Here is a 27,047-nt window from a genome sequence, read left to right on the forward strand (position 1 = left end):
TATTCAGCTTACATTGTTAAAAAAGTGTGTGTGTGTGGGGGGAATATATTTTGAGGGCAGCTGGTGTAATTGTGGGTTAAATCCTTGGCAACCGAACAGAATTAGTTGAATTGCACATGGATATAAAACTTACTCCAGGACACTGGCTTTTCAGAATAGTCTAATCAACTGAATTAATTGTCACAGATGTCAAGACTCAAGGATGTTCTTAAATTTTACTTCAAAGATTTTCTTTTAAAATATCACTCTAACCAGTTGAGTGACACCTAAAAAAATGTACTAAAGACCCAACATATAAAATACCTTTGCTCTAAAGGATGAGTGAGAATATTATTTGCAAATGTTTATCTTCATGTTTTTTACACATACTATACAAAATGAACTGTCTTACTTTTCATACTCAGATCCTACCTAGATAAAATAAAGAAAATGGGGCTTTGAATACAAAGGTTTAGTTTATATAGTAAGTATTTTTAGGTGATAGGAACAAAGGGATTGGAGATCAAATGGGGTTTTATCTGCAGTTTTATCTTGTAAAATTAATTTTGTTCTATGAAAGGGAAGAGAGGACATTTTCAAATATTTAGACAGGTGGATACTTTTCTGTGCTATTTAAGAATTTATACTTAAAAGTTAAACAAAAATTTACAAATCTTGGTGTTTTAGCAACACAGTAATCTTGCACTTGATTAATATTAAAAAGGCATTGATTTTTAGTCTTAAAAATAGGTTTCAATATTGAGTTTTCTTTTTAAATTCAGATTTCTTGCCTTGTATATTTAAGGTCACCAGTCATAACTTTGTCAGGAATGGAAGATAAAGAAATTTGAAAGGCAAAGAACAGAGAAGGAATTGAGATTTGAACTTCAATACAGTATTACTAGTCCCCTGTGGGTTTTAAAGAAGCATAAAAAAAGGAGGTTTGAACTTCAATACAGTATCACTAGTCCCCTGTTGGTGGTTTTTAAGAAGCATAAAAAGAAGGAGGTGTGTCCTGGCCGGTTTGGCTTGGTGGATAGAGCATCGGGTCCCAGGTTCGATTCCTGCCAAGGGCACATGCCGGGATCCCCAGTGGGGGACGTGCGGGAGGCAGCCAATCAATGATTCTCTCTCATCATGGATATTTCTAACTCTCTTTCCCTCTCCCTTCCGCTCTGAAATCAATAAATATATATTAAAAAAAGGAGGTTTGAGCCTTGGCCGGTATGGCTCAGTTGGGAGAGAAGTCCTGTGCACCTAAGGGCCATGATTTCCATTCCCAGTCAGTGCACATACCTAGATTTCAGGTTTGATCCCTGGTCTAGGCACATGTAAGAAGCAACTGTTCTATGTTTCTCTCTCACATCAATGTTTCTCTCTCCCTCTCCCTTCTTCTCTCTCTCTCTCTCGAATCAATGAAGAACATGTCTTTGGGTGAGGATAAAAAAAAAAAATAAAAAAGGAGATTTCAGCATCCAAATTCTAAAGTACAGTTTTGCAATCAATGTTGAATTTAAAGGATATTTTCCATTAATTTTTTTTAGAGAGAGTGGAAGAGAGAGGAAAAGACAGAGAGAAATATTGATGTGAGAGAAACACATCAGTTGGCTGCCTCCTGCAGAGCCTCGATCAGGGTCCGGGATGGGGAGGAGCCTGCAACCGAGGTATGTGCCCCTGACCAGAATTGAATACGGGACTCTTAAGTTCGCATACCAACCCTCTACCCATTGGGCCAAACCGACCAGGGCCAAAGGCATTTTTTGACATTTTAAAAAGTCACCTTCACTGAACAAGACGCTCAATTTATGATTCTCAAACTGTTATTTATGAAGTATAAATAAATCACTTTCCCTTCTGTGAGTCATGAACTAAGTCCAGCTCATAGATTTAAACCAGGAAGCAGATTCATGAGATCCTTGCTTCCTGTCCTTCTTCCTGAAAAATGGACTGTGTCTGCTTACTGTGAATAACAGTTCAGGACACTCTCCATTATACACGGACAACTTCATACCTCATTTTGTCTTTTCTACCACAAGTCCATATAAGATTTATTCCTAGCAACATTATTTTTCTTGTAGCCTTTGGTGAAAGTGAAGATAAGTAATGAGATGTTCAAAGGGTGAGGAGCTTAGTGGAAAAGAGTAATCAATTTTCATTTTAATCATTGATAGAATAAACTGACTTTTTCAAGCATAACTCTACCCTCCAAAGCCTCCAAAATTACTTGCTGGGAATAGTTAGGGTATTAGAATGGAATGTTCACCATTTTATGCCATAAACATACTGTTTCTTATGTTTTTGGGATTCATAAATTATCATATAAGCTATAATCCTAGGGGACTAGCTCTTTCATACTCTCCTTTCCAATAAAAAAAATCAATCAATCAATCAATCAATCAATTCACCAGTCTACCCACCTCAAGAATAATAACTTGATTACATAGTCTTCTTCCAAATCTCCCTCACTTGGTATACTGTCTTCTCAGGTAATCTGAGAGAAGAGTATATACCACCTGATTACTCCTGGAAAGTGCGATTATTTTCAGAAAGATGGTCCCTAATAAGCAAAATCATAGAAGTTGGAAAAAAAAATGGTGCAGACGATCTCTTTTAACTACACATTTTACAGACAGGCTTCACAGAGGGTGCATGACTTTTCACCCAATGAACATTAAGTGTCCTATACTCACAGATGGAACGTTTACACTATCCCACTGTAGAGGAACAATGACTAATCAGATTTTATAAAGTAAAAGGCACTCTGCACTATATCACAGTGGCAGTTGTAATGTGGACAATTAGTCCTTTTTCTCCTACATACAGTGATGGATTTGTTGGCTCAGCTTGGAGAGAGGGATGGGCACAGTGGTGCTGAACATAAAGGCATCTCCTTTTCACTGGCTCCAATGATGAAAAGTCCAGCTGAGGGCACTCTCTGTGGTTCATTGGACTTCCTTCATTTCTGGAGGTTCCAGATGCTTTTTTTCTAGGAGTTGGCTCAGACATTTAACATGTGAAGCAGTGGTTTAATCTATGTTTCCTCTCAGGGATTTTTCTAAAACTCCATGTCTCTCCCCAAGTGGTCTCAGTGGCTTCTTTAAGTGTCCCCTGGAGTGTAGCCTCTCTCCAATCTTTGGGGCTCATCCAGTTCCTAGGGGTGGCCAGAGTAAAGAAAACAAAATCCATTCTACCCCAGCCTGTGGCAATCACCATGCTACTTTCTGTCTCTAAAATTAACTACTTTAGATACTGCATATAACTAGAATCACACAAAATTTGTACTTTTGTAATTGGCTTATTTCACATAGTATAATCTCTTCAAGGTTCATTGATGTTGTAGCATGTGTCAGAATTTCATTCCTTTTAAAGGCTGAATAATATTTCTTTGTTAGCTCAGTTGATTCTACATATGAGTGAAATCAGATGGTATTTGTTTTTCTCTGACTGGCTTATTTCACTTAGCATAATGTTCTCCAGGTCCATCTAAGCTGTTGCAAAGGGTAAAATTTCCTTCTCTTTTTTTGAGTGAGGAGTACTATATTGTGTAAATGTACGACGGCATTTTTACCCACTCGTCAACCGATGGACACTTGGGCTGCTCCCAAATCTTGGCTATTATAAATAATGTTTCCATGAACATAGGGGTGCATCTACTCTTTCAAATTAGTGTTTTGGGTTTCTTCATATAAATTCATAGAAGTGGGATCACTGAGTCATAAGGCAGTTTCATTTTTAACTTTTAAAGGTAACTCAATACTGCTTTCCACAGTGGCTGTACCAATCTGCATTACCACCAACAGTGCAAGAGGGTTCCCTTTCTCCACATCCTCGCCAACACTTGTTGTTTGTTGATTCATTGATGGTAGCCATTCTGACAGGTGTGAGGTGATATCTTATTGTGGTCTAATTTGAATTTCTGTGATGATTAGTGACATTGAGCATCTTTTCATATGTATAATGGCCATCAAACTGAACTAACAAAATAGAGACAGACTCATAGATAGAGAGCAGGCTGACACCTGGGAGAGGTAAAGAAGGGTGGAGGGATTGAGCAGATAGAAAAAAAAGAAGAGAAAGAGCTCATTGACACAAACAGTGTGGTGATTGCAGGGAGGAAGCAGGTGAGTGGAGGTGGAAGCGGGTATGAGGGGATAAATGGTGATGAAAAGAATTAAAGTTAAAAAACATACAAATGTTCTATTGTTTGTGTATATAGCATTTTAAAAATCCATTCATCTATTGAATAACACAGATTGCTTCCACCTTTTGGCTATCCTATATAATAAAGAGGTAATATGCAAATTGACCCTCACTCTGTCACACCATCACAAGATAGCTGTGCCCACAGCAGAGGCAGGGTTCCTGTAACACAAGATGGCTGCGCCCACAATGAAGGCGGGTTTCCTGTAATGAATTGTAATGAGCGATCAGCAGGGACTTGAGGCTGTGCCCCCCACCTGTTGGGGCTTGACAAGGGAACTTAGGTTGTGCCCCTCAACCCAGCGCCAGGCCAGGGGACCTCAGTCCGTATCCCCCACCCCAGCACCAGGCCAGGGGACCTCAGGCCACAACCCCCACCCCAGCACCAGGCTGGTGGATCTCAGGCCATGCCCCCTTCCCTGGAACCAGGCCATGGGACCTCAGGCTGTTCCCCCTGCCCCAGCACTGGGCCAGGGGACCTGGGGGTGTGCTGGGGGACCTGAGGCTGCACCCCCTACCTGATGCCAGGTCAGGGGACCTGAGGCTGTGCCCCCCACCTGGTGGGGCTTGATGGGGGCAGGTCTGGATCTCATCCAATGGGGGTGAGGCCAGCCGGGTCTGAGTCTCGTGCAATGTTGAGGTGCATGCGAGTGGGTGGGGACTTGACTCTGGGTCCTGCAACATGCCCCAAACTCTGACAAACTCCAACAGGAGGAAGATTTTCCATATACATTTTACTAATTTTCTTTCATCTCTGACACTTCTATTATAGAGAAAGGGCAAATAGCAATATTAAAATATTTCCTCTAATTAATTCTCTTTTAATGTGCATGAATTTCATGCACCGGGCCACTAGTTGTAAATAACACTGCTATGAATGTGTATGTACAAATATCTATTTGATCACCTACATTTAGTTTGTTTGAATATATACCTAGAACTGGAATTACTGGATCACATGGTAATTCTTTCTATGTTTAATTATTTTTCAAAGATAGAAATTGAACCTGGAACCCTTCAGTCCATGGTCCAATGCTTTATCCACAGAGCGAGACTGGCTAGGGAAAAGCCTACAGCACCCGGTATTCCCAGGTGGTCTCCTATCCAAGTACTAAGAAGATTAGACCTTGCTTAGTTTCTGAGATCAGAAGAGATATGGCATGTTCAGGGTGGTATGGCCTTAGATTCTTTTTTACTTAAGAAAATTGATAATAACTATTCTAATGGGTGTGAAATGGTAACTCATCATAGTTTTGATTTGTATTTTCCTAATGATTAATGTTGCTGAGCATCTTTTCATGTGCTTATTGGCCATTTGTACATCTGTGGAGAAGTCCTTTGCCTTATTAAAAAAAAAAAGATGTGTTTTTTTAATTGAGTTATGAAAGTTCTCTATATAACAGAGATGGGAAAAAGTAGGTTTACAGTGTGAGTAAATGAACACAGAGTTCATTCTTATATTATTATTACTTATTGATTATTGTGTTACAACTAGAAACCTACTTTTGTCCACCACTGTATTCTGAATATTCAGGTAAATGATTTGCAAATATTTTCTCTCACCATTTTATTCTGTTCATAGTGTCCTTTGATGCACAGAAGTTTTCAATTCTGATGTACTCCAATGTATCTATTTTTTTCTTTTTAAAAAATATGTTTTTATTGATTTCAGAGAGAGGAAGGGAGAGAGAGAGAGAGAAAGAGAGCTAGAAGCATTGATTGGCTACCTCCTGCACACCTCCTACTGAAACCCAGGCATGTGTCCTGACTGGAATTGAACCATGACCTCCTGGTTCATGGGTCAATGCTCAACCACTGAGCCACAGTGGCTGGGCTGTTGCCTGTGTTTTCTATGTCACATTCAAGAAATCATTGCCAAATCCAATGTCATGGAGTTTTCTCTCCAGATTTCTTGGGCTAGTAAAAAGGATGGTAGATAGGAAATTATTATTATCTTTTTACCATTAAAGTTATTATCTTCAGCAAATCATTCCTGATTCCAATCAGGTAGTTGGATTAGTAAAGACACTTTAATAACAGTATGGCCTTTTATTCAAGGCCTAGGAGGGAGTTTAAGGAGAACTAGCCCAAGTTACTAATGCAAATACTGAGTAAATATTTTTATTGATCTGTAGTTGCTGAGCACCTCCCATAAAAAAAGGCTTGAGGAGAACCAAGATGGTGGTGTAAGCAAATGCCTATCCTCGCTGCCTCCACATCAAAATTACAACTAAAATATAGAACAACCATCATCCAGAACTGCTGGAAAGCTGGCTGAATGGAAGTACTACAACTAGAGAAGTAAAGAAGAAAGCACATTGAGACTGGTAGGAGGTGTGGAGGTGCGGAACAGGCTGGTCTAGCACCCATATGTGTGGCTTTTTTAATCAGGAGGGAGATCACCTCTGTGGAGGCTGCCTAGAGGAGCAAGGGGCCCCAGCCCAGGATCACAGAGCTGGGAAAAGAAATGCCTATGGGCAGTAAGAACCACGGGCTGTAAAAACCAGTGTGGATTGGGGCTGAGTGACACACAGGCTGCTGTAGACCCAGCTACTACTCTTAAATGGCTGGCATCACGAACTAAATTTACAAGCCCCCGCTTCCTCTGAGCTCCAGTGCCAGGCAAAGCTCTGGGGGATCCAGACACATAAGAGGAGAAACTGGATTGTCTGGCATTGGGGCAGGAACTTGGGGGTGGTTTTCTTCCAGATGTAGGTGCTTGCAGTGGTCATTGTTTCCATGCTGGGACCTCTCCAGTTGCAGGGCTGACCAGCAGCCATTTCTGTTTGTTCTGCCCTGGTGATTCCCTAAAACCCTGTACCACCCAATTTACAATCCCACGCAAGCTGTGGGCAATGGCTTTTGCATATGAATGGCTGCTCCTTTCTCAGGCTAAAAACCTGTCAAACAAGCTGCTGCTGGGTAAAAGAGGCCCAAACCTATCAATAAAAGGCCCAAGACTGGAACCAGCATCAGCCTGCTTTGCTTTACAGCTGTGCCTCGTCTGGGCACTTCCAAACCCAATACAAAGAGGAGGAATCTGCAGGTCTCTGTGTAGCTCCTGCTGGGTGGCCCCATGCAGTGGCTAACTTTGCACCTCCCTGGAGACCCAAGAGCCAGTATACCCAGTGGTCAGTGTGAAACCATACCAGATTACATCTCTTCACATCCATAAGTGACACACTCAAGAGACAGACTCAGTGAGCACCAAAGCCCCACTGAAGCAAGTCCTACTCCATAAAGGTGTCTCCTGCACAGCAGCTCTCCTACTGTAGTTGCAGCTGGTCCCCACAGCTAATTGGCTTGGAGGTCAATTCCTCCCAGTGACACCAACAGCAATCAAGGCTCAACTACAAAAAGACTGTGCACACAGTCCACAAAAGGGTGCACCTAGAGTGTCCACCTCAGGTGATTGTGGAGGCTGAGTCACTGGGCCCTATAGGACACTTACTACACAAGGCCACTCTATCAACTCAAGGAGACTTAGCAGCTCTACCCAATACATAGAAACAAACACAGGGAAGCAGCTAAAATGCGGAGAAAAAGAAACATGTCACAAATGAAAGAAATGAAAGAAAGCAAACCACTGGATATAGAGTTTAAAACCACAGTTATAATGTCACTCAAGAATCTTCTAGAAACCTTGAAGGGACTTAGTGACACTTTCAAGGATCTTAGTTAGGATGAAAAAAAAAAAAAAAGGAAAAGGACCAGTCAGAAATTAAGCATACACTGACTGAAATAAAGAATAATATACAGGGATTCAACAGTAGACTAGAGTGTCTTGAGAATCAAATCAATGATTTGAAATATGAGGAATCAAAAAACACCCAATCAGAAGAGCAAAAAGAAAAAAGAATCCAAAAATATCTCTCGATTTAAAAGGCCAAGCGACCAGCTGACCGGCCAACCAGCCGGTAGCTATGACACACACTGACCACCAGGGGGCAGATGCTCAATGCAGGAGCTTCCAAGCAACAGCAACTTTGCAGAGTGCCCTCTTGCACTCCAGGACCCCTCGGGGGATGTTGGACTGCTGGTTTTGGCCTGATTCCCACAGGCCAGGTCAAGGGACCCCACCTGCTGGAGGGACCTCACTCACTCCACAGATGCCCTTCAAGCCCTGGCACCGTTCCAGGTGCAGCTGGCTGGGGAGGGACCACAGGGGTTGGCTCCAGCCTGGCTTGCCCAGTTCCACCCCACTGGCCACCTTCTAATTAATTTCCTTTCATTGTGCACAAATCCATAGTATAAGGAGCCTCTGGGACAACTTCAAGTGTACCAACATCTGAATTATGGGGGTTCCAAAGTGTGAAAGAACAAGATATTGAAAACCTATTTGAAGAAATAATGACAGAAAACTTCCCCTACCTGGTGAAAGAAATAAATTTACAAGTCCAGGAAGCACAGAGAACCCCAAACAAGAGGAACCCAAAGAGGACCACACCAAAACACATCATAATTACAATGACAAGGACAAAAGATAAAGAGAGAATCTTAAAAGCAGCAAGAGAAAAGCAGTTAGTTACCTATAAGGGAGTACCCATACGACTGTCAGCTGATTTCTCAACAGAAATATGCAGGCCAGAAGGGAGTGGCAAGAAATATTCAAAGTGATGAATAGCAAGAACCTACAACCAAGATTATTTTACCCAGCAAAGCTATCATTTAGAATTGAAGGTTAGATAAAGAGCTTCACAGACAAGAAAAAGCTAAAGGAGTTCATCACCACCAAACCAGTATCATATGAAATGCTAAAGGGTATTCTTTAAGAAGAAGAGGAAGAAGAAAAAGGTAAAGATAAAAAATATGAACAACAAAGTGGCAACAAATATATATCTATTGACAATTGAATCTAAAAATCAAATGAATAAAAAATCTGATGAACAGAATAAACTGATGAATGGGATAGAACCAGGGGCATGGAAATGAAACAGACTGATGATTCTCAGAGGGAAGGGGGTTGTGGGGGTGTGTGAGAAGAGATTAGACAAAGATCTTATATGCATGTATGCATTACCTATGGACACAGACAATAGGGTGATTAGGGTCTGGGGTGGGGTGGGGTGGGAACTGGGTGAAGGGGAGCTATGGGGGGGGGGAGGGGAAAGAGGGACATCTGTAATAATCTCAACAATAAAGATTAATTAAAATAAATAAATAAATTTATTTCTAAAAAAAAAAAAAGGATTTAAATCTGTTTTCTGTGGTCCTGGTTTTACCTTCCATTTTACTGTAAGCAGCTCCCCACCTCCAGCCCTAGCCTTGCTTGCAGGGGTAGAATCCTAGGAATCTGGAGATGATTGCAATGAAAAGAAAAACAGGTCTATATCCAGACTTGTGTCAATACCAGTCCTATATGCACTTATCTCTGAATATGGTTATAAGATCATCTTCTGAAAATGGGGAAATAAGTGAGAATATATGGAATTTTGGTATAATAGAAAAGAATTTCTGGTTATGGTCATGACTAAACAAACTGTTCTGCCAAAAGTAACTATAAAATCTGGACAAAATACATAAAACAACCATTGGGAGGCACTGGAGATCAATCAACACAGGCAAAGCTTCAGGGGCTACAATTCCAAGAAGGGAGGGATAGGAGATGAATTTCACATTCGCCTTGGACATTTTTCCTTGAGGACATGACAATTCACTGGGTAGAGGGAGTATGGGATATGGAGGCAGGAGGGAAAGAAGGGGGAGAAGGAAGAATAAAGTCTCAGCAGAAAGCAGTAGTTTCACTGAACTGAGGAGATAAAGGATTTGGTGTTTGTGGCTGCCAAACCAGCTGGGGTTTGAGAAATCCTGGAGAGAGAAGGACCACAGAAAAGTGAGGCTCAATATATGATGTAATCTCTTTTCAAAACATTTTTGGATTTCTAAGCCATTCATGTGCAAGATGAGATTTCAAGAAATCTAGCAGAAAGCAGAAACTAAGGGGGTAGCTAAAGAACTGAGGAGAGGTTTCAGGAGTCATAGGATTCAAGGAGCACAAAAATAGTAATCTTTGTCCGCTAAGGTAGAGGGGTCCTAACAACAGTCCAGGCTTTTGCAGTAAGATCTCAGAAAAGCTATGTTCCCAGAGTAAGGGTTACATCTCAGAAATAAGAACAAAACTTGCATAGACTCTGTTTATAACACCTAAAAATAGTCCTTAAATGAGATCAAAGTCATCTGCCTCTACTGTATTTATGTTTTAAGAAGAAAACAACTTTTATTGAGCTATTACACCCATTATCTTCACAATTTTTCAATATAATTCTTTAATTTTTCAATATAAAAAATTGAAGAATGCTAAGAAACAAGACAAATGATAAAAAACCAAGAGAAGAAATAAACAACAGACACATGCTCATAGGTGAATGAGGTTTTGGCCAGTGCTAAAATGAACAATTATCGAGTAAAATCAGTTTTTAAACCTGAACATAAGTTAAATGCTATTAAAAAAATGTTTGTAGCCTGGCTGGCATGGCTCAATAGTTGAGCATCAACCTATGAACCAGGAGGTCACAGTTTGATTCCTGGTCAGAGCACATGCCTGGGTTGCAGGCTCATCCCCAGTGGAGGATGTGCAGGAGGCAGCTAATCCATGATTCTCTCTCATGATTGATGTTTCTATCTCTTTTTCTCTCTTCCTCCCTCTCTGAAATCAATAAAAAATATTTAAAAATGTTTTATAATAGGTAAAATACATTTTTGAGCTCTTATTGCCCAAGAGCTTTGTTGATTAACACGTTTTATATTCTCAGAAATTTCTGCAGGGCCTTTTTCATATCTTTGTTCCTAAGACTATATATCACAGGATTAAGAAGTGGGGTCACAACGGAATAAAACAGAGTCACAATCTTCTGCATTCCAGCTTCATGCTCAGATGTTGGGCTCCCATACATGACCAGTACTGAGCCATAGAACAGTGAAACCACAGCCAGATGGGACCCACAGGTGGAGAAAGCCTTTCTTCGTCCAGCTGCTGAAGGGACTTTCAATACAGCTCTTAGGACCAGAGCATAGGACACCATGATGAAGAGAAAGGGAATGATGAGCGGTAGAGGACTTAAAATGGAGAAGACAAGCTCTACCACAGGAGCTTTTTTGCAAGTGAGTGCTAGAAGAGGAGCTGGGTCACACAGGAAGTGGTCAATGATCCTGGAGCCACAGAAGGACATTTGGGAAATAATAGTGATAGGAATCAAGAACCAGAGGAAGCCAAGTACCCAGCAGCTGACCACAAGATCGGTGCAGAGACGTCCAGTCATAATGGTTGGGTAGTGTAGAGGCTGGCAGATGGCAAGGTATCGATCAAATGCCATACCAGCCAAGAAAAAGCATTCTGTAGAACCCAAGGAGAAGAAAAAATAGAACTGGAGAAAGCACCCTGAGAAGGAGATGACCTTGGTGTCAGAGAGGAAGTTAGCCAACATGTTGGGGACAGTGGAGGTGACATACCAGATCTCCAGGAAGGAGAAGTTGGCGAGCAGGATGTACATGGGGGTGTGCAGTCTCTGATCCCAGCGCACAGCACAGATGATCGAACCATTGCCCATGAGGGTCAGGAGGAAGACAGCAGAGAAGAGCACAAAGAGGAGGACCTGCTTCTCTCTGGGGCCAGGGAAGCCCAGGAGGATGAAGCCAGTGATGGTGCTGGAGTTGTTGGAAAATTTCATGGGTCTGTGAGCTGCAAAAAGACCATCAAACCATTGAATAACTGTATATAGATAGATGGGGACTCAGGTATGTATTGACGCCACCATGGGGGAAGCAATAAACACTTATATATCAATAGTTGCTATTTTTTTCTAAACCTGAAATACTGCCCTGGCTTAGCTGTTGGACTGTAAAAGCACTAGAAGTCAATGAATACTAGCAGGATGAAGCCAGTGGTGATGCTGGAGTTGTTGGAGATTTTCATGGGTTTGTGTGAAATGACCACTAAATATTAAATGACTAGGTATAGATAGATGGGGACCCAGATTTATATTTAAACTATCTTGGAGAAGAAAATAAAGACATATATCAATAGCCACTTTTTTCCTTTAACTGAATATTGACCTGGGTTGCTTCTTTCTTCTCACTCACATTTTCACTGTGGACTCAAGAAAACTTTGATCAGAATTGATAAGCTCTTGAAGGAGAGTGACATAGAGATATTTAAAGATTACATCGAATGTTACACTTAATAGAGTCTCTATCTACTATCTCTGTATTCTTACAAAAACGGAATTTCTTTCATCTACAGAAGAGGTGACACCAATGACAGTTGGCAGAAACTGAGTCAAATTTGTAGCCATGTAACATGAACTCATAGAACTTTTTGAATTAGTTCTTTTATGTGACTTTCAAAACTGGCCTTATTTAAAATTAAATTAACTTATTAATTAAATAATATTGCATACCTATTTCATGTGTAAAACAGTGAGATCAACTAGAGAAAATTAGCCTTAGTTTCTGCTGTGTTAAAACAGAAAGACCAAGGTAAAATAATTATTAATGCTGAAATAGGTGTGTGCTTACTTGGAAAAGAGATATGAATTTTCCCAGTGTATAGTTATAGATATAATTCTATTCCAATAACACCAACTGTGGATATTATTGGTGACATGGAATTCTAAATAGCAGTGGATTTGTAGGGGATGGGAAATGAAAACTTTGCTCCACTCCCCAGTAACTACTTGGGAGCATCTCAAGGCAGAGTGGCTTCTAGAGATTGAATATCTGCATAATGACTTTCGTTGGTCCTAAATGAGCCAGAATACCTTTGTGAAATGATCATGCACTCAGGCCTTGGAATCAATTAGAATCCTCTGTAAATAAATGTATACGTGAGCAACATAGAGGGAGTCTGTGTCCCCTACCCTTTCTTCAATGCTAAGTCCATGTTTTGGTTTTTGAAATTTGGCAAGGGGCTCAGGGAGTCTAATAATTTTTTACTAGGAATAGTCAAGGCCCGAGAAACCTCTAGGACCAAGAGTAAAAGGTGGTAGCAGCAAGATGACACCCCTTCTCAAATATAGGTGTGGGTGTTTAGAGTGTCATGGGGGAGGAGGATTACAATTTTGTTGGGGGGTGAGGAGCCTGGGTGAGTATTTATAACACAATCTTATATAATAAAAGCATAGCATGCAAATTGTCCCCTCGACCGGGGAGTTGTCTGGGAGTTCGACCAGGGGGCAGGGCTGGCGGGGGGAAGGGAGGGAGGCCCTGGCCGGCAGCTGGCAGCTGCTAGGGATCCTACCAGTGCACGAATTTCATGCACTGAACCTCTAGTTTATAATATTTTAAAACCTATTCTGGGTCATTTTAAATTCAAGATTTCCTGATTTCTATTGTGTGATGGATGCTTGGGACAATAAAATCTCCACAGATCTACAGACTCTATTTTGATGTACATAACTGGAATAGGGTTTAATAGACTCTGCTTTTCTGGGGGAGATGGGGAGATAGGGTCTTATATCTGCACCATGATCTATTTTCTATTAGTCTTTTCCTTATTTGCTCTAAAAGTCATCTGTGCAGGAGCCCAATAAATATCTGAAAGTACACATTTATCTTTTATGAAGGGGAGTTGAAAGCAAACATCAGGAGTCTAACATTTTTTTAAAAAGTCATTCTGTATCAGTTCAAGGATATTAAGTATTTAGCCATTTTAGCAACACACCCTGGCTTTTGTACTGTGTTTTTAAAGTCAGGCTGGAGTCACATGAGCACACTGATTGCTAATGAATAAAAACAGACACAAAAGATGAGTTCTGCAATGTGTAAATGTCCTCAATGGATTCTAAAAAAGGTTAAGTCTAGTACCAATTCAGAGGAAGGTAATTTTATTATGATCAATTAAAAACAGTTGTTACTAATAATGACTAGGTATTTTTGACTAAGGTTGTTTAGCTGATGTTCCTGAAATTTCATTTTAGGAGTAAGTATCTACTCAGCAACCTAATAATTGATTCCTTGGATTAAATATTTAAGAACTCCTTTTTTTCTGGTTGAATTTATTTCAATGTACTATTTTCTGCCTTTCCTTTACCCTCATGTCTACTTTAGCAGCAATGTCTGTTAGTTTGTCTCCATTATGGCTCATGTCCACACACTGATCTCAACTTCAAACCATTACCTCCCTCCCCGCCCCCGGACCACTGTGATATTGTTCTAACTGGATTCCTGTTTCCACTCCTGCCTCTCTACTACCTGTCATCCATGCCACAGCCAGTCACTCTTTGAAAAAGAAAATCAGTTCGGTCTGCTCCCTTGCTTACAGCCTTTAGTTTTCCAATTGGGGTCTTTGATTTGACCCTTATTAACTTCTCCAACTTCATCTCATGATTTGATTAATGAAACTCTCTCTCTCTCTCTCTCTCTCTCTCTCTCTCTCTCTCTCTCTCTCTCTCTCTCACACACACACACCCACACCCACCCACCCCACACACTTTTGTGCAAAGGAGGCACAAACATACTTCACTAGCGTAAACACAGAAAATATAGAGTTCAACAAGCAGAGGGGTAGCAGGGTGTACACCATCCTCTGTGCACTACTGATCCCACTGGGAGGTTGTATATTTGGACTACACCCACACTAGCCAGCATTTCAGTGGAGAGGGACCCACTTCTGTAATTCTTTAAGGGGTCAGCAAACTTTTTTAAAATATTTTAGGCTTGCAGACTACAGTCTCTGCTACTGACCTCTGCTGTTGTGTGAAAGCAGCCATAGACAAATGAATGCACATGGCTGTGCTCCAATTAACCTTTATGTCCACTGAAATTTGAATTTCATATAACTTACATGTGTTGCAGAATGTTAATCTTATATTGCTTTTTTTTAAAAAATATATTTTATTGATTTTTTACAGAGAGGAAGGGAGAGAGATAGTTAGAAACATCGATGAGAGAGAAACATCGACCAGCTGCCTCCTGCACACCTCCCACTGGGGATGTGCCCGCAACCCAGGTACATGCCCTTGACCGGAATCGAACCTGGGACCTTTCAGTCCGTAGGCCGACGCTCTATCCACAGAGCCAAACCGGTTTCGGCTTATATTGCTTTTTAAATTTAAAATGGCAGAAGTTTTAGTTCACTGGCAGTAAAAAAACAGGGAGCTGGCCAGATTTGGTCCACTGGCCATAATTTACTGAGTGCAGCCCTACACATTTATAGGGACAGGAAAGCAAGGGCCATCTATTTAACGGTGGAACCATGGCAGCTTCTTGGTCTAGCAAGTGACCTTATCAGAAAGTGAGGAGACCTCTAGAGGCCAGCAGCTGGAATCAGCCTGTTTGCTGAGTTAACAGAACTTTGGGGCCAGATTTCCACTAAATTACAAAAATAATTTCCCAAAGTCATCAGGATTTACCTCTTTCTCTCTCTGTTTTTACACACACACACACACACACTCACACCTTCCCTCCTCCTCACAGCACTTCAGTGATATAACATTGGCTTTCTTTCAGTTTTTAGAAACAGCCTAACTTAGGGTCTTTGTTCTTGTTGTCCTTCATGTTCACTTGTTGTCCCCAGTGCTCAGCACAGTTTGAGGAAGATACTAGGAATTTTGTAAATACTTATCAAAGAAACAATTGTCTAACAGTTTATAAAGACAGAAAATATAGATAGATAATAGATATTGGCCAATTACTTCATTTGAACTTCAGAAAACCTGAGATGTGAAATTTTAGGAAATGAAACATACAAAACATACAAGAAAGGCTCCAAATAACATGAAGCTACCAGAGTGTTGGCCGGGACTTGAGTGGAATTCCATGGAAAGAAAGTAACGGGAGATCAAATGTTCTGGGTGGTAGGACATGCCCCACCCCACCCAGATGTTACCTCTCTGACTGCTGAAGATAATTACGGTCCCCCAGCTCTGGATGTTGAAATAGGAGAGAGAGCAGGATGGACAAATTTGTTTCAGCATTGCAACAAATTTGCTTAGTGGTGCTAGTGGAGTCCTTAAATCTCTGTAAGAGTTGTTTTCTTTCTTTGAAAAGGGAATAGGATTGTATGATTTTTGATCACTTTTCATTATAAAATGCTTTAATCCCACTGCAAGTATATCACAATACTCATGATATCAAGACTTTAACAAATCTAGAGGTGATCTTGTAGTTACATTGATCTCTCAGATGAAAACATCAGTTGGATAGCTTGTCACTTATACACGAAGCCCAAAGATCCTGCCAACTCCCTCTAGGCAATTCTTCAACTTTCAGAATCTGACAAAGCTGCCTTACATAACAAGCAGTGTGTGAAAAATGATTCTCTGTGTGTCATCTCTGTGTGTCAGAATTGACAGTGGGTGAAAAAGATTTCTAACAAGTAGTGCTACTCACCTTTTATTATCGGGTTCCCGTGTACAGAAGCAGCAGTGGTGTGTACTAGGCACAAAGGTAAGCTGGCGTTGTCCACAGTGACAGGTCTGAGTCAGCTACCGAAAGCACTGTGGCAGAGTGAGAGTGTGGATGCAGTGGTGTCCCAGCTGTGTTTATGCATACAGAATGCTTTGCTGAATTACTTAACAAAGCCAAACAAAACAAACTACACCCTCACCCCCATTATATCTTGGAAAGGTGGAAGTAGATCCAATCAGGTTAGCTGGTCCTGAGCTATAATATATAACATGAGAGAAAGGCATTTCTTTGATACTTTAATTTTTTCCCCCCAAAGTTGGTCTAAGAAGGCACAATGGTGTGGAAGTATGATTGGCCTGCTCTCACAGCAGCACATCTGCCTGCTTTATTCCATTCGGACAGGTGGTTTTCACACCTGCCCCATGTCTGCAAAGCCCTTGAAAATAAGAACAATTTTCCTATTTATGAGCAGTAGTAGGCCGCTAAAGCAGTAGGAAAACCAAGGATTTGGAGCAAGGAACTTAGGGTTTGAATTATAAACCATAATTTGCTATTTAAAAAATATGAAACGCTTCACAAATTTGCATGTCATCCTTGCGCAGTGGCCATGCCAACCTTCTCTGTATCGTTTCAACTTAATATATGTGCTGCCGAAGTGAACACTCATAATTTGCCAATTGTGGGACCTTTTCAATCATATAAACTATTTCCCAGTTCCTTCAATGTAGAATGGGCACAGTAACACTTTCACCAAAGTACTGAGGACTCTGAATGAGGTAACATATGTGGAAGTACTTTCTAGGGCCTGGCACACAGTGATGCTTGGGAATCGTTAGCCATGTAAAATGGCTGAGGCAAAGTGAACAGGAGCCTTACTTAGAGGGGAGGAGCTTTTCTAGATGTTTAATGTTTATTTTCTTATCTAAGCATTATATCATCTCCTTTCATGGATGAGAGGGGAATCCAAACCTGAAGATGGTGTCTGAGCTTCCTGGGAGGAGAGGTGGTCTCCTCGACAATCACCATAAGTGAGATAGAGGCGTAGAGATAGGGTGAAGCTCTCAGTGTTTGTTGGAGGATGGAAGGATTATAAGCAGAGCCTCCAGGGAGTGAGCCCTGCTCCATGAGGATTAACTTACCGCTTCCTGAAGGAGAGCAGTGTCAGGAGACTTTTCTGTGTTCGTTCTTCCCTTTCCCTAGAGCCTCCCTTCTCTGGAGACCGTGATGCCTACTGCCTTTGCTTCCCAGTAAGAGTAGAAAATATTACCTTTTCCAGCCCCAAACTTCTCAGGGACAGCATGAGATCTAATCAGTCTCTAAGCCAACTCAGAGTAACTGCCAACTGTAGGGAAGCAAGATTTGCCATCCCAAAATGTGTCTGGCATGAGCATTATTTTATTTTTAAGAAACAAAAGACTCAGGAAGAACATTCGACCTTTTCTCAAATCACCTCAAGGAATTTAAGATAGGCCTGTTCCTGTCTTAATTTCTGTTGAAGTTCCAGACTACTGTCTCTCTCTAGTCCCGAATGACACATAAACCTCTTTTTCCCTTAGTGTCCATGGAATTTTCTTGCTTATGTGAATTCCCCACAAATAAGTATCAAAACTTGGTTTTCTTCTGTTAATCTGTCCTACATCATGTTAATTACTCAACCAGCCACAAGAACCAAGAAGGGAAGGGGGAAATTTTCACCTCCCCCACATAATACACGGTGTAGTAGCTCCAATGCAGGAAAGTATTCATTGGACATCTAATGAGCGGTGCCAGTTATGGGTTTTGAGGACAAAGCCTCCTTTGATTTCCTAGAAAGAAGAGATGGGCTGGAAGTATGATGAGACCTCGGGCATGGAGGGCTGTACAGTTACAGCAGGAATCAATCTCTTCCCAGGATCACCTTGGCTTTCTTATAAATCTTTTCATTTCTTGTTCATGGTGGCCCTGTGAGCCTCAAACAGCTCAGGGAACACTTCCCAGGTCCAAGAGAGGGCAGAGCAGGGCATCTGTAGCTCCCCTCCAGCAGGTGCGTCTGGGAGTGGGGCTCTTCATCTTCTTCATTCTCATTTTCTGTCCATTTACCCCCAGCTGTGGAAGGAGTTTCATCTCAAAGACTTGTCAGTCCAGTTTATTTCCTTGTTTGAATAGCTTTGATGTTTCCCTCTGTCCACAACATAAATTCAAAAGTGGCAAACCAGGACCCCTGTGATTTAGCCATAACCTATTATTATCATTGCTATTGTTGTTTTCCGTGTTCCTCACCATTTCTTGCATATGTCCTTGTGTCATAGGCACCTTATGATACGGGCACATAATGGAAGATAATATATTTTTGTTGAGTGAGTAATTTTACCCTCTGAAAAGTTGACAGGAACACTCTGCATTGATGACTATGGTGGGAGAGGTAAACCCTGTGGAGTGAGGAACCCAGGGAGATTAATTTACTCACATGGATGTAGAGAGCTAACTTATGAAATGTCCTCTTTTTCTTTCATTCTTTTTTATTCTTAGCTTCTCTTCTCATTGTTCCTTCATCCCAGATATATTCTCACAGAATTCTCAGAGGTGGTGTTAGTACAGAGGTCATTGGTTCCCTGTCCATATCCCCTCTGTATTTTTTTAAAATATATCTTTTATTGATTAAGATATTACATGTGTCCTTATCCCCACGTTACCCCCTACCCTTCCCCCCACCCCCATGCCCTCACGCCCCCGTTGTCCATGTCCATTGGTTAAGCCTATATGCTTACATATAAGTCCTTTGGTTGATCTTTCCCCCTTACCCCCAACCTCCCCTACCTTCCCTCCAAGGCCCAACAGTCCAATCAATGCCTCTCCGTCTCTGGAACAGTCCTTGTTCATCAGTTTATGTTGTTCATTATATTCCACAAATGAGTGAGATCATGTGGTATTTATCCTTCTCTGACTGGCTTATTTCACTTAGCATAATGCTCTCCAGTTCCATCCATGCTGTGGCAAATGGTAAGAGTTCCTTTTTCTTCTTCCTCTTCTTAAAGAATACCTTTCAGCATTTCATATAACGCTGGTTTGGTGGTGATGAACTCCTTTAGCTTTTTCTTGTCTGTGAAGCTCTTTATCTGACCTTCAATTCTGAATGATAGCTTTGCTGGATAAAGTAATCTTGGTTGTAGGTTCTTGCTATTCATCACTTTGAATATTTCTTGCCACTCCCTTCTGGCCTGCATGGTTTCTGTTGAGAAATCAGCTGACAGTCGTACGGGTACTCCCTTGTAGGTAACTGACTTTCTTTCTCTTGCTGCTTTTAAGATTCTCTCTTTGTCTTTTGCTCTTGGCATTTTAATTATGATGTGTCTTGGTGTGGTCCTCTTTGGATTCCGTTTGTTTGGGGTTCTCTGCGCTTCCTGGACTTGTAAGTCTATTTCTTTCACCAGGTAGGGGAAGTTTTCTGTCATTATTTCTTCAAATAGGTTTTCAATATCTTGCCCTCTCTCTTGTTCTGGCACCCCTATAATTTGGATGTTGGTACGCTTGAAGTTGTCCCAGAGGCTCCTTACACTATCTTCATATTTTTGGATTCTTTTTTCTTTTTGCTTTTCCGGTTGGGTATTTTTTGTTTCTTTGTATTTCAAATCTTTGACTTGATTCTTGGGATCCTCTTGTCTGCTGTTGGATTTCTGTATATTATTCTTTATTTCAGTCAGTGTATGCTTAATTTCTAGTTGGTCTTTTTTCATATCCTCCAGGGTCTCACTAAATTTATCGGCGGTTTCCATAAAATTCTTGAAAAACCTTATAAATGTGGTTTTGAACTCTATATCCAGTAGTTTGCTTCCCTCCATTTCTGTCATTTGTGACCTGTTTCTTTGTCTCCACATTTTTTTATGCTTCCCTGTGTTGGTAGAGTGGTTTTGTGTGCAAGGTGTCCTATAGGGCCCAGTGGCTCAGCCTCCCCAGTTACCTGAGGTGGACACTCTTGGTGCACCCCCTTGTGGGCTTTGTGCACAGTCTTGTTGTAATTATGCCTTGATTGTTGTAGGTATCACTGGGAGGAATTGACCTCCAGGCCAATTGGCAGTGAGAATCAGCTGTATCTGCAGTGGGAGAACTTCTGTGCTGAAGACACCCTTCTGGGGCAAGACTTACTTCAGTGGGGCTTTGGTGCTCACTGAGTCTGCCCCCTGAGTGTGTCCCTTATGGATCTGAGGAGTTGTAATCTGGATGGTCCCACTCTGACCACTGGGTACACTGGCTCTTGGATCTAAGGAGGTGCTAATTTAGCCTCTACCTAAGGTTACCCAGCAGAAGCTATGAAGAGATCTGCAGATTCCCCTTCCTTTTTTGGAGTTACAGCCTACATTTAATATTTTGTATTAGTTTTAGTGTACAGCATAGTGGATAAACAAAAATATACTTTACAAAATGACCCTTTTCCTGGCATATTTCCAGTACCTACCTGGCACCATACATAATATTGACTACATTCCTTATGCTGTAATTTACTTCCCCTCAACTATTTAATTTTTTTTTATTGATTTCAGAGTTGAAGGGAGAGGGAGAGAGAAACATCAATGATGAGAGAGAATCATTGATTGGTTGCCGTCTGCACACCCCACAGTGGGGATCAAGCTTGCAACCTGTGCATATGCCCTTGACCGGAATTGAACCTGGGACCCTTTAGTCCATAGGCCAATTCCCTGAGCCAAACCAGCCAGGGCCCCATGACTATTTTGTAACTACCAATTAGTACTTCTTTAAAAACTTTTTTATTGAATTTATTGGGGGTGGCATTGTTGAATAAAATTATAAAGGTTTCAGGTGTACAATTCTATAATACATTATCTGTATATTGTATTGTGCTCACCACCACAAGTCAAATCTCCTAACAGTCATATAATGGTACTAGAGGCCTGGTGCACAAAAATTTGTGCACTGGGTGGGGGTTCCCTCAGCCTGGCCTGCCCTGTCTCACAGTCTGGGAGTCCTCAGGGGATGTCCTACTGAAAGCTTAGGCCCATTCCCCACTGCGAGCGCACCTAAGCCACAGTCTGGCCTCCCTCTGCAGGAGGCAACCCTGGCCGATCAGGGGAAGGCACTGCCCCCATCATCCCACAGCTGCTGCCACTGCCTGCCTTCAGCCCTTGCAGTGCTGAGGCTTTGTTTGGAAGGACATTTGACTTTCTGGTCTAATTAGCATATTATGGTTTTATTATTATAGATTTTTAACAGCACTATTCACTCTATTTGGAAAGGTGAATTATGAAAGTTTGTGAAACAAAAAACATCAAACAATTTAGCTCTTTAAGAATGTATCTAAATATGTCATCTATACACATTCGTCATATTCTCTCCCCCCGCCCCCCACTTTTTAGGAGAAACTACAAAACATTTTTGCTTTACCTATTCTGCTGTCTCCTTTCTATTGGTCATACTAGCTGAAAGAGATTAGATTATGGGTGAATTTTCTTTTTTTCTTTATCCTAATTATGAAACTAAACTAGCAGAGCCATTCAGTTTAGTGTTCACCAATGAATTCTGGGTAATACCTGAAAATACTTTATTTCATTATTAAAAAAAACAAAAAAAACAGAACCTTTTGAGTAGACGTTCATGAATATTTCAGAGTTTCTTACTCCATTCTGCAACTCACTTATGTTGCACAGCAGCCAGTTTTATTTTCCAGTGTCAAAGATATTTTTAAAGTAGAAGTGTACTTTTTTTGTAGAATTCTGATGCGTTTACATGTACTTGAAGGAGTGATTTGATTTTTAGAAAACTACTTTAGAACACTGAATTTGTCACTTTACTATCATATAAAAAACCTAGTTAGCATAAAAAACAGTCAGATTACTTATATTTATCAAGTGATTAGGAGCTTTCATTTTTAGTACCTCATGGTCACTTTTAGAATCAGCCCTTAAACCACAGCAGATCTTTTGTGGTTTATGCCCAACTGAGCATGCATTAGCAACTAATTCATCCATTAGCGACTAGTTAATCAACATTTACTTTGTAACTACCACTCTTCTGGGTTGTGAATGAATATGAAATTGGAAAAGTAGAGAAATGCGAAGAACTGTAAAAGATTGTCCTCACACCCAGCTGGTGTGGCTCAGTGATTGAGGGTTGACCAGGAGTCATGGTTCAATTCCTGGTCAGGGCACCTGACTGGGTTGGGGGCTTGATCCCCAGTAGGGGGTGTGCAGGAGGCAGCCAATCAATGATTTTCTCTCATCATTGATGTTTCTATCTCTCTCCCCATCTCCCTTCCTCTCTGAAATCAATTTACAAAAAAGATTGTCTTCACAGATAAAGCATTTATCTTGGGGAAATTAACATGAATATTTCAGAAGGAAAATATGGAAAAGATTCCATGGATAAGTGATTTCACAGAATTATTTACTGTGTAAGAATTTTGGAGCTCTGAAGGCCATTTACCTTAGGTTAGAAGAAGAGTTATATTCTAAATATAAAGATCTACTCATGATCTGAAACATATTTCATGTAGATCTGTCACTGGAGTAAAATGTGAAAACTCCTCTTCAGCCAGTGTTGCTCAGTGGTTGAGCATCGACCTATGACCCGGGAGATCATGGTTCGATTCTCGGTCAGGACATATGCCTGGGTTGCAGCCTTGATCCCCAGTGGTGGGCATGCAGGAGGCAGCCGATCGATGATTCTTTCTCATCATTGATGTTTTTCTCTCTCTCTCCTTCTCCCTTCCTCTCTGAAATCAATAAAAATATATTTTAAAATGTGAAAACTTCTTCAGTAATATAGTTACACATTGTGATATTTTTAAAATTATTTTTCATATTTTCTCATATATACACACATATATACACATACACACATATATGTATATATATATCTATATTTAAATAAACTGGGTTCTAAGTTGTGATTTGTATTATATTTTGTAGTCCTACTTCCATTCTAGGAGTTTATTGACACTTGTAAGATAAATCAATTTAAATAGAAATGAAATGTAAACAATCTGTCAACTCTTTAGGGACATATTAATTCATGGAGCAAATCGTCAACCAAAGTATGTGCCCTGGATTGGGAATCGAACCCATAAGCTTTGGAGGGACAGACCAGCACTCTAACCATTGGGAAACACGGGCCAGGACTGCCATGCTTTCTTGCCTTTTAATGCTCCTGGAGTTTATCTTTACTGTTCTTTTCCTTGCTCCCATAAAAACTTATGATTTCCTTGTTTACAGCACATCTTATTTCATTTACCACTTGTTTATGAGCTCCACAAGGGAAGGAAATGTGTCCTATTCACTTCTGTATATGATTCACTTTCTAGCTCAGTGCCTAGCATATTGATTGTGTTTAACTGTTTAAATGAAAAAAAAATGACAGAGGAGGAAGTAGATACAATAATTATTAAAAAAAGTGGCCACTTTCACCCGAGCCGGTTTGGTTCAGTAGATAGAGTGTCGGCCTGCGAACTGAAGAGTCCCAGGTTCTGGTTGGGGCTCATGCAGAAGGCAACACAATTGATGTGTTTCTCTCATTTTGAGAGAGGGAATGACAGATATTTCTCTCTGTCTTTCCTTCTCTCTTCCACTGTCTCTAAAAATCAATGGAAAAATATCCTTGGGTGAAGATTTAAAGAAAAAAGGTTACTCTCAATTTTTATACTTTATTTACTCTCATAGAAGGAAGATATTTACTACTTTGTTCCAATAGAACCAAAGAATTTTAGTGAGATGATACCTAGAGGTTATCAGTTTTGTTCTTTTTCATTTTCCATCAATGATTAGTCCTCTTTCTAGTTACCCAAAGTATTGAAGAATTATGAAGAAATACCTCCCTGGTTTTAATTTTATAGTGAAATACTTAAAAATTTTATTTTTAATGTAAATATTAAATATTGTTTAAATGTATGTTTAATAGTGATACATGCATATAAAATGAAATTTTAAAAATATAAAGGCATATAAAATGAAAATGCCTCCTTCCCTCTCTGTCTCCAGACACCCAATTCTCTTTCTCAAAAGCATTCAGTTACTAGTTTTTTCTTATTTAAGAAGCATACAATGTATTTATGAACATAAACATATACATATCTACATAATTTTTCTTCACATGAAAGATAGCCCAAGATCTGGAACTCTTTTATCTTGCTTTTCATTTACAGTACACTTTAAGGATATTTTTATATCAACAGACATGTACAGATCTTCGTTTTTTTTAAAAAATATGTTTTTATTGATTTTTAGAGAGAGAAAGAAGAGGGAGAAAGAGATAGAAACATCAATGATGAGAGAGAATCACTGATCAGCCACCTCCTGCACACCCCCTACTGGGGATGGAGCCCACAACCTGGGCATGTGCCCTGACCAGGAATTGAACCAAGTCGAACCAGCAACCTCTTGGTTCCTGGGTCAATGCTCTACTGCTGAGCCACACTGGCCAGACCAGATCTTCATTTTTAACAGTGATATAGTATATTCCAATCTATGGATATACAATAATTTACTTAATTAGTTATTAATTAATGGGAATTTAGATTGTTTTAATATTTTGTTATTAAAAACAGTAGTTAATATTCTTGTACATACACCATTATTCTTATGTGTGAGAATATTACTCAAACAAATATTTAGGAGTGGAATTGCTAAGTCAAAGGGAATGCCCTTTAAATGTTCATGGTTTTAGGCAAAATGTCTTCCATAAATGTTGTACCAATTTATGCCCTATGAGCAAAGAATTAGAGTTCTGCTTTTCACAACACCATTTGTGATCTTTATAAATTTTTAGGGAAAATAGGTACATGTGTTATAGTTTTCTTTGTTTTCTCTAATTCTGAATGAAATAGAATGTCTTTTTTCATATGTTTGGCATCTTTCCTATTGTGCTGATGTTATTTTCATTATTATTATTTTTAAAATATATTTTCATTGATTTTAGAGAGGAAAGGAGAGGGAGAGAAAGATAGAAACATCAATTATGAGAGAGAATCATTGATGGGCTTCTTTCTGCACGCCCCCTAGTGGGAATAGAGCCCACAATTCAGGCATGTGCCCTGAAGGGGAATCGAACCATGACCTCCTGGTTCATAGGTCAACATCAACCACTGATCCATGCTGTCTGGGTGTTATTTTCATTAATGATCTGAAGATATTTATCCATACTATGCATATTTATCTTTTGTTTATAACTGATGCCACCATGACAGATGTTCTCAAGGATAATGCTATAAGTTCAGCTAGAAAAGACAATTTAATGTTGTTAAAAAAATAATAGGTTTTGCCTTAGGGTTATAACCTTGTGTAATTTGTAACGGCAAATACACATAAAAAGTTATCTCTGTTGAAAACAAGGGAAGAGACTTTCTTCTCTTCTTTTATTTTATTTTTAAAAATTTTTTTAGGACATACTTAAGAAAACATGTAATTAAGTTCTTTCTCTGTCTTTGAAATACATGTAAATCTTTGAAATGCATGTAAAAGCAAAAAAACTCTTGCCAGCTTTATGACTCCAGAATGTCTTTGTCAAGGACGGACCTGGCAAGTCACTTTGAAATGTAATCATCAAGGTAGGTAGCACCCCCCAGTGCCCCAGTTTCTGTGGAGGGTAGGAGTCTAACTTTGGTGCCCTAACTTCCAAGTTGCAAAACTACCTCTGTCCATGCAGATGTGTTTATTTTTCCTTTGTATGAGCCAATTACCAGGTGAATCTAGGGTTAACTCTGTGTGATAAATGATGCAGTCAAGTCTTTTGAGGACCAGTTATTGTTTATCTTGAGACCATGCATGTAATGGATGTATTTGCCTGGCTATATAAAAGGATTAGTTTCCTTTCTGTCTTTGCCGTCTCTTAGTAGATTGCCTGTGATGTACATATTCTATTGCTTTCATGCTTATTTAATAATAAAAATATTTATTCTTTTCTACCCATGTGGAGAGATTTTTCTGGGCTGGCAGGAGATTGGTTTTTAATTATATTTTCCTAACAAACTCAACTCAGTTTTTCAATATATGTTCTATCATTTGTAAAATTAGGAGGATGGAGTACATCTTTGAGATTCCTTATAGTCCTATAAATTCTAGGAAATAAAAAAAACACACAAAAAAACACGAACAATTTTCTTTTTAAAAAAATTCTATTAAATTTCTTTCTTTTTATTGAATTTATTGGGGTGACATCAGTTCACAAAGCCATATGGGTTTCAAGTGTCTAACTCAACAAAACATCATCTGCACACTGCATCATGTGCTCATTGCCCAAAGCAATGAACAATTTTCTGAGTGATGTCAGATAGTCTTTTTTTAATCAAAGAAATTAAAAACAGATAATGTCCCCCCAAATATTTTAAATCAAGACTCTTATTTTTATGTCCCCAATAATTTCTTTTTTTCTTTATTTTTATTATTGACACTATTACAGATGTCCCCATTCCTCCCCTTTACCCCTTCTACCTAGCCCCCCTTTCCCTCTTGACATCACCACACTGTTGTCTGTGTCTATGAGTTATGCATATATATTCTTTGGCTAATCCCTTCATCTTCTTTCATTCAGTCCTCTCAACC

The 27,047-nt window shown here is 40.0% G+C and overlaps 1 protein-coding gene and 1 non-coding gene across 2 annotated transcripts; both read right to left on the bottom strand.

Moving 5' to 3' along the window:
• Positions 1 to 10,919: 10,919 nt before the first annotated feature.
• On the bottom strand, positions 10,920 to 12,182 carry LOC118664242 (olfactory receptor 11G2-like). The gene is made up of 2 exons (XM_036324151.1): positions 12,101 to 12,182; positions 10,920 to 11,860 (listed from the first exon to the last, which is right to left on the bottom strand). Exon 2 carries the CDS (start codon positions 11,844 to 11,846, stop codon positions 10,920 to 10,922), a length of 927 nt encoding a protein of 308 aa, XP_036180044.1. The 5' UTR covers positions 11,847 to 11,860; positions 12,101 to 12,182.
• Positions 12,183 to 17,081: 4,899 nt separating this feature from the next.
• Positions 17,082 to 17,187, bottom strand: LOC118661291. The gene has a single exon (XR_004969261.1). It is a non-coding gene; the product is annotated as a U6 spliceosomal RNA (small nuclear RNA).
• Between the last annotated feature and the right edge of the window lie 9,860 nt (positions 17,188 to 27,047).

Source organism: Myotis myotis, unplaced genomic scaffold (assembly GCF_014108235.1).
Source record: "Myotis myotis isolate mMyoMyo1 unplaced genomic scaffold, mMyoMyo1.p scaffold_m19_p_1, whole genome shotgun sequence".
Classification (NCBI taxonomy): domain Eukaryota; kingdom Metazoa; phylum Chordata; class Mammalia; order Chiroptera; family Vespertilionidae; genus Myotis; species Myotis myotis.